Genomic DNA, 8,425 nt, shown 5'->3' with positions numbered 1-8,425 from the left:
CTTAGGCAGGTCTGCAACCCCGCCTTTCCCCATTATCACCCAGCATACAGCACTTCCACTGCAGCAAGGGATTCTGGAAATGACATGCAAATGAGCACACTGTCACTTTTTGCCTCAATAACCATTTTTAACATGGTTCCTTATAGGCTTAAGCTTGCTGCATGGTCACAGCTTTGAGCACAGCCAGGGTTAAGGTGCATACCCAGAAAACCACCCACAGACAGCTGTTTCGACCTTGATGGGTCTCATCGGTGTGGGGTTGATTTTACTGGGAATGCAAGAGAGGCTATGGGATAGGCTAAACCATAATACTGAGTTAAGTTATGGTGAGTAAAAAAAGTGACAAAAACCCTCCACAGGAAAGCAAATATGCAAATATAGCTGTATGCTCATCTGCATGTCTTAGGCAGGTCTGCATCCCCGCCTTTCCCCATTATCACCCAGCATACAGCACTTCCACTGCAGCAAGGGATTCTGGGAAATGACATGCAAATGAGCACACAGTGTCACTTTTTGCCTCAATAACCATTTTTAACATGGTTCCCTATATATATATATATATATATATATAAAAAAAAAATGTGTCCCGGTTTTTCATTTTCAAAATCTGGTCACCTTACTATAGCAGTCATTTAAATATAAGTGCATTTTGATAGGAGAGTGCTGCTTTGAAAGGAGTGTACTGTAGCTAAGCGCTCCTGCTAAAGGGGACCCTAAACCAACAACAGCCTTATTTCATTAGGATAGTGCTGCACACAGAAATTACAATACACTGTCAACAGTACCTTGGGTAGGGTGAGGGAAGGGGGGAATATGGTACAAATGAGCAAAAAAAAAAAAACTAAATTACAAAATTAAATCAAACCAAGCACCAAAACTACACAATTAAATAAACCAAGCACCAAAACTGCACAACAATTAAATAAACCAAGCATCAAAACTACATAACAAATAAACAAAAAAAAGCACCAAAAATACATAACAAATTTAAAAAAACAAGCACAAAAAAACAAACACCAAAAAAACACAACTACACAAAATTACTACCTTGTCTTCGGTGACGCGTCGCCATGACAACGTGGCGGCAAATGACGCCGCGGGGTCATGTGATGTCGCGTTGCTATGGCAATGTGACGTCATGACGCCCAGAACGTCGGAACCACGGTAAGGGGGGGGGGGCGCTGAGAGGGGGACAGCCAGCAGGGGGGCGCAGGAGAAAAAGATGTGCAATTCCGTATAACGGAATGTTTAAAGTTTTTTTTATTATCAAATGGACAAAATGGTTTTTAGTTTCATTTTTAAAACAAAGCTGAGGCAGGAATCAGTGGCAGAACTCCTGCCAGTGCAGTGACATCAGGGTCCACAGCTTTTAGGGGTAGGGTGACCATTCGTCCGGTTTTGCCGGGACAGTTCCGTTTTTTTCATCCCTGGCGGTCCATCCCGGTAATGTCCCGGTTTTTGGCCCTGGACCTGCTTCTTGTAGTAGGATGCGGGGGCGGCGTGCGGGTGGTGAGGAGAAGATGCGGTAGCAGGTGAGGATTTGCAGAATGCCGGGGGGGTTGGGCTTTTGGAGAATGCCGGCTGGGCCGCAGGGGATTGGTAGAAGGTTGCCGGGGTGGGTCTTTGTTGGATGCAGGGCCGCAGGGGATTGGTTGGAGGTCGGAGGAAGCCGGGCGGGGCTTTGCAGGATGCCGGGCCGCAGGGGACTGGTTGGAGGACAGAGGACACTGAGCTGCTTCCTTCTCATTGCAGGAAAACGGCGGTGCATCTGCTGCTGCTGAAGAAGAATTGGAACCAACAAAACTGCAAACTGCAAAAAACTAGGTGCAAAAATGTATTGGTGGCATAATAAAAACAGCCAGAAGGACACTCTAACGCGTTTCACGTGGTATCCCACGCTTTATCAAAGTGAAATCTCACTAAACGATCGCATAGTTAAATACCCACAATTCCCTGTCCAATCCTATGACGTTACGTTATTCAAGCCAATCCGAAGGTTGGGATGCGTCTTCTTAAGCAGCAGCAGATGCACCTCCGTTTTTCCTGCAATTTCTACATATACCTTTCGGTAGGAGCACGCTTGACAGGACCAGGATATCCTCAAGGTCAGCAGTGAGTAATTCATTACTTCATTCATGTGATCAGTCCCACACAGCACCCAGACTACCACATAAGATCTACCTATCAGGCTAGTGGTTATATACATGGGAGTGTGTTTATTGGTGGACTATTTGGATTCCTGGGTCTCATGAACTGTCTTATGCAATGAAGATGTTTATTTATTTATTACGTACAAAGTAATTGTCTGCTCCTGGTTAGCATCACAAGTGGGAGTGTCCCTCCCCTTTCCTGTTTTTGCTTCCTTCTCAAAGCAGGTAGAGGTATGTGTGTGTGTGGGGGGGGGGGGGGGCTGTGTGTGTGGCTGTGTGTGGCTGAGTGTGTGTGTTTGTGGCTGAGTGTGTGTAGCTGAGTGTGTGTATGTGTGTCTCTGTGAGTGTGTGTGTCTCTGTGAGTGTGTGTGTGGCTCTGTGAGTGTGTTTGTGTGGCTCTGTGGGTGTGGGTGTGGCTGTGTGAGTGTGTGGCTGTGTGTGGCTGAGTGTGTGTGGCTGAGTGTGTGTGTGTGTGGCTGAGTGTGTGTGTGGCTGAGTGTGTGTGGCTGAGTGTGTGTGTGTGTGTGTGTGGCTGAGTGTGTGTGTGGCTGAGTGTATGTGTGGCTCTGTGTGTGTGTAGCTCTGTGAGTGTGTGTGTGTTGCTGTGCGTGTGTGTGTGTGTGTGTGTGTGTGTGTGTGTGTGTGTGTGTGTGTGTGTGTGTGTGTGTGTGTGTGTGTGTGTGTGTGTGTGTGTGTGTGTGTGGCTCTGTATGTGGCTCTGTGTGTGGGTCTGTGGGTCTGTGGCTCTGTGTGTGGGTCAGTGGCTCTGTGTGTGGGTCAGTGGCTCTGTGTGTGGCTCTGTGTGTGTGGGGGTCAGTGGCTCTGTGTGTGTGTGTGGGGGTCAGTGGTTCTGTGTGTGTGTGTGGTTCTGTGTGTGGTTCTGTGTGGTGTGTGTGTGTGTGTGTGTGTGGTTCTGTGTGTGTGTGTGTGTGTGTGTGTGTGGTTCTGTGTGGCTCTCTGTGTGTGTGGCTCTGTGTGTGTGTGGCTGTGGCTGTGTGTGTGTGTGTGTGTGTGTGTGTGTGTGTGTGTGTGTGTGTGTGTGTGTGTGTGTGTGTGTGTGTGTGTGTGTGTGTGTGTGTGTGTGTGTGTGTGTGTGTCTCTGTGTGTGTGTCTCTGTGTGTGGGGCTGTGTGTGGGGCTGTGTGTGTGTGTGTGTGTGTGTGTGTGTGTGTGTGTGTGTGTGTGTGTGTGTGTGTGTGTGTGTGTGTGTGTGTGTGTGTGTGTGTGTGGCTCTGTGTGTGGGGCTCTGTGTGTGTGTGTGTGTGCCTCTGTGTGTGTGGGGGGGTCAATGGCTGTGTGGGGTTCAATGGCTGTGTGTGTGGGTAAGTGGCTGTGTGTGTGGGTCAGTGGCTGTGTGTGTGGGTCAGTGGCTGTGTGTGTGGGTCTGTGCCTGTGTGTGTGGGTCAGTGGCTGTGTGTGTGGGTCAGTGGCTCAGTGTGTGGGTCAGTGGCACTGGGTGTGTGTGGGTCATGACAACGGGACGCATTATGGCGCCGAGGCATCACGTGATGCCACATTGTCATGGCAACATGTCACCGCCTGACGTCAGTGTCTTGTTGTCATGGCAACGGGGGGCGTGACGTGATGTAATTTGTTTCATAAATAATTTTTTAATGTGTCCCGGTTTTTTATTTGAAAATCTGGTCACCCTATAGAGGGGCCAATCTCTCCACACACTAGAACACCGTTCTGGTACTGTACTTCTTTTAGCAGCCGTAACAGTGTTCACGCTGCCACCCTTCTCCCCCACACTCTAGCTGTGGGGTCTGTCCCGCCCTGACGAAGGGTGCCTGCCCCGCTGGGCCTAACACAGAAGTTAGGCCCCAACTTCCGTCTGGGTGGGCCTCCTCTGCCGGATAAGGTGCTGCATGACCTTCTCCAAAGGTAGGGCCCCAGGGAGTACGGTTTGAAGGGGGGCCTAGTTCATATAACTGCATCGGGACCCACAATTCACCTGTTCCGCCACAGGCAGGGACATTTTGACAAATGATCTCTTTAATCTTTCATGGCAGCAAACGCTTCCATGTCAATCTACCTCATGGGCCCTTATTTAGTATGCTGTGAAGCAACTTCTCCCCACCTGTGTCAAGGAAGCTCTGAGCTCCATTTTGTAATATGATTAAAGCCCCTATCGAATTTTCTGTGAAGATGTCTTCCCAGTGCTGGAGAAAAGTTCAGGTCCAGTCACATGGATGGGACTAAAACCTTTTCCAGCATGCAAAACACAACTTCACAGCAGCCAAAGATCGTAACTACTGAAATCTTATGTAGCGATGTGTAAAATTGGTGTACAGATCTCTATCATGCTGGCAGTAATCCTGGTAAGAAGGCAGGGATGCCAGTAGTTATCATGGAGGTTTGCCCTCAAACCCCTGTGATGTGTCATATGTAGCAAAGGAAGTGACAGCATGCTTTGTGTCCACTGTTAGTGACACAGAGGTGGGTCTTTCTAGAGCCTATATATTGCACAGCACTCCCAAAAGTTAGTGTTCAGTGTGTGTCATCCAGTGGTTGATCTCTGGAGTTCAAGGTGTGCAGCAGTTCAAGTCTGTCTGTGAGAGAGGTACGTGGCAAGTGACAAGCTGAGTACACACTGTCCAGGGCTCTGGCACAGCTGGTGGTCTCCCTTAGGGGAGAGGTGGAAAGACAACTTAGAGTACAGGAGGAATCTTCTGAATGGAGGGTCACTACAAGATGTGCGGCTAAGTGTCGGCCGCTGTGATGGGCAGTCTGCCACAAGACATGCTAATAAAGATGCCCATGAAAAGACCCTTCTTGCCTGTGCGTGGAGTTACTCAGGAAGAAGGTGCACCTAGGAGTTCCCCGTCAGAAACTCCTCCCTGCTATCGTGGGGATCTGGATGGGGTGGAGGCGCTGTACCAAATGTGAGTAGGACTCAGCACACTACCTCTGACGCCTGTCATGGTGATATCCCCAACAACATCAAGCGGGAGACTCAGGAGTCCTGGGAGCCAGCAGGTGCACCACACTACACAGACATGTAATTGGGATAGTTTCTCACATATGGGGTCAGGATCAGAAGGGCCCAGGGAAACACCGTTACACTTAGGAAAAACTGATGCAAAAAATAGAAATATGTTTACCAAAGAAAAACAGCCCCATTGTTTCCGTGATCTGGCAGACCTTGCCAGGGTGTAAAAACTAGATCCCTTTAGTATTATTCATTTTGCTCAAAATGTGGGGCTGGACATTTATAAAGATACTCAGCATCATTTTACAACATATTCATTTTCATAAAATGGCATGTGTTGTGTTTTTTCTATCCCTCAAAAAAGCACCCACATTTTGCAATCCACCAACTATACCTATAAGAGGGAATGACAGACATATGAAACATTCCCCCCAAAACTTACACCATATACAGTAAGAAGAGGTCTTCAGAATAATTTTTTTTAAAGGGCATTCATTGCAGTGAACAGTAAACTAAATCATTTAAAAAAAGATTGCATGGTGTGACCTAGTTGTTGAAAGCAGTTTTGAACTCATTCCCCCTTCCCATCCCTTACATAAAGCTTATGTATAAAGACATTTATTTTTTAAAACAAAAATTGAAAAGTGCTTTGCGTCATAAAATCAGTTTCTCCCCTTAAATCATTAGCAGCATATGTTGCTATTTCTTATGCATGTTCTTACATTTGGAGCACATTTTCTTATTATATACTGTAGTGTGTGTTATGTTCATACATATAAATGCATTAAAGTTTACGTCTACTTACATTTGTCTTTTACACTAAGAAACAAGTTGACAACGCCGATTTATTTCTGGCACACAAAAGTAGAGCGTATACGTGCAAATATTTAATACACATCATTTGCATATGTGCACCACCAACAGCCTTTAACTCCACCGATCGCACACAACACATCAAAATCGGTTTTATACATTGTTGCACCAAAACGCATTAATTTCTTACTCTTTTGTGAGTCATTTTTACGCTGCAATTGCTTTTATTGACGTGTTATACATAGGCCCGTGAAACAAGCGTGTATGTATAATACTGTTTCATAATCACAGCTAAATCCTTTAAATACCAGAGAGACGAAAAGCTGATCAGCGAGGAGGGGTTACAGGAAATCCAGATTTAAATTGAAATAGTTTAGGTGACAAAATAACACAAAAATACACTTTCAATTGCACTAATCTATTCCAAAATAAAATAAGTATTCATCATCCCTACAAGTAGACAACACAAACTAAACTGAAGAGGGTTAAAAAGCACTACTACAGGTATTTTTTAGATTATTTTCCTTAAAAAGGTTAACATTAATTGGGATTTTGTGTTTCAGCAGCATAAAGAAATGATGCTTGTTGGCAAAATAAAGTCAAAGGAACTTGCCCCCTTTATTGGAGCAAGCTTCTCCTGAAATGAGGAAATCATTTTTGTAATACCAATGCTGGTAGGCCAACTCCCAGGGGCTTCTTTACCTTCAATATAAATGGAGGTTAACAGTAGAATGAATTAGACTTTGAGAAGCAAGATGCAGAGTATCTTTCACACACAAAAAAAGTGACAATAATTAATCAGGAGTCTGCAACTACTGTACAAACCACAAAATCCTGAGCAGTTACCAAAACCACCCGACTACTGAATGTGCCACTGACCTGCTGTGACCTCTCTAAGTGACAGCCCCAGTGTGATCCAGCTCACCCCAGGACACGTCACCCCCATACTGGGACCGAAAACTCAGGGTGCCATTATTCCAGGGAACTGCCACAAACTGAAAAGAATTCCGCAGCGAAACCGTTGAATTTTCAAATGGAAGTTCTATTTAAGGGATCTGACCTGCAGCCTCTCCATGGGCACAGTTTTATATAAAAGGGTCTATACCTTGATGTGGTTGCAGGCTTAACATGTTCTGGGCGAAAGATTGAACTGAATGGCTCATACTTATGAGAAGAAAAAACATATAGAAATGAATCAAATAATTCACCATATTGCATGTGCATTGGGCCGTCATTGTATGTACACACACATACTGTATACTGTATACATACAGTATATACATACATACATACATACATACATACATACATACATACAATGATGCTCCAATGCATATATGGTAAATTATTTGATTCATTTCTATATATGAGATATATATATATATATATATATATATATATATATATATATATATATATACATATACACACACACACACACACACACACACACACACACACACACACACACATATACATACATGTAACTGTACACATACATACATATAAATAACTGTATTCCTTACAAATTCTGTGTTAACTAACATAGCATGCAGTAAGGGTTACAGCATAGAAAACAATATACAGTAGCAAGCTTAACAAGCAGATGATGATTTCATTTTTTTTACAGAACAGCAAATTCACAGATTATGCTGAACACATCACAAGGATGTGTGCGTGCGCGCACACACACACACACACACACACACACACACACACACACACACACACACACACACACACACACACACACACGAGGGAGGGGGGCTACAGTACTGAAATCTACATTTAAATACAGTACACAAACATACATTGCTCTAAAAACCCAAGAAGGTACAGTTACTAGATGTACAGTATGACAACCCTACAGGCAAGGTACTGCAGTCACTGCAACCAGCACTGCCCATGCTCACGAGCTTCCCATCCTTTTTTTCCCCCAATTACAAGCCCAGATCGCAATGAATATTTAAAAGTAAAACACTAAAATGAGGGGAGCAAATGCCTTGAAGAGAAGCGGGGTGAAACCAGCCAGCAAGCACTTACCCCATGAGCAACCAGACGGAGCCACCAGTCACTATAAGGAATGTAAGCATATCTCCTTGAGCCGGCTGCAACATGGACCATTCAAGACAGAGAGAGAGAGGGGGGGAGCAGCTGAGCCAAGGACCGCAGCACATTCACTGCAGTCAGCAGCAGGCGGGATCACACACGCACATTAGTTGATCTCTCTTGCAGTATGCGGTAGGACAGTATTTTTAGCCTCCCTTCTTCTAGGACCTCCTGCTTCTTTAAGCAGGCGATGATGCTTTCTTTTTTCCATTGCCACTCCTGCTGCAGTGATTGCACGAGCACGTGTTTTCTGCACAGATGTAACCCCTTTGAGGCAGCTTGATGCTGAGTTTGAATCCTGCAGTCTGCAAAGATGTGAAGGATAAATGAGAGATGCGAGGGTTTCTGGCTCAAAGGGACATTTTAATTGAGAAATCACAAGGTGTGAGAATCCATTAAATGCTGACAAGGCAAAGAAAAGT

General features: G+C 45.1%; 1 protein-coding gene across 3 annotated transcripts in view; it reads right to left on the bottom strand.

Annotated features, from left to right (window-relative positions):
- ACSL6 (acyl-CoA synthetase long chain family member 6) overlaps nt 1–8,146 on the bottom strand; it is a 266,763-nt gene extending 258,617 nt beyond the window's left edge. The window contains exon 1 of one of the 3 annotated variants that reach the window (XM_075601127.1): nt 7,940–8,146. In XM_075601127.1, the coding sequence (XP_075457242.1) occupies nt 7,940–8,071 (132 nt within the window). In that variant the 5' untranslated portion in view covers nt 8,072–8,146. Of the gene's footprint in view, nt 1–6,773; nt 6,900–7,939 lie in introns of those variants that run through there. The other 2 variants (XM_075601126.1, XM_075601128.1) reach the window with 2 other exon arrangements.
- Between the last annotated feature and the right edge of the window lie 279 nt (nt 8,147–8,425).

The sequence above is a fragment of the Ascaphus truei genome, chromosome 5 (assembly GCF_040206685.1).
Source record: "Ascaphus truei isolate aAscTru1 chromosome 5, aAscTru1.hap1, whole genome shotgun sequence".
Lineage (NCBI taxonomy): Eukaryota > Metazoa > Chordata > Amphibia > Anura > Ascaphidae > Ascaphus > Ascaphus truei.
This window is presented reverse-complemented; position numbering and strand designations above follow the sequence as displayed.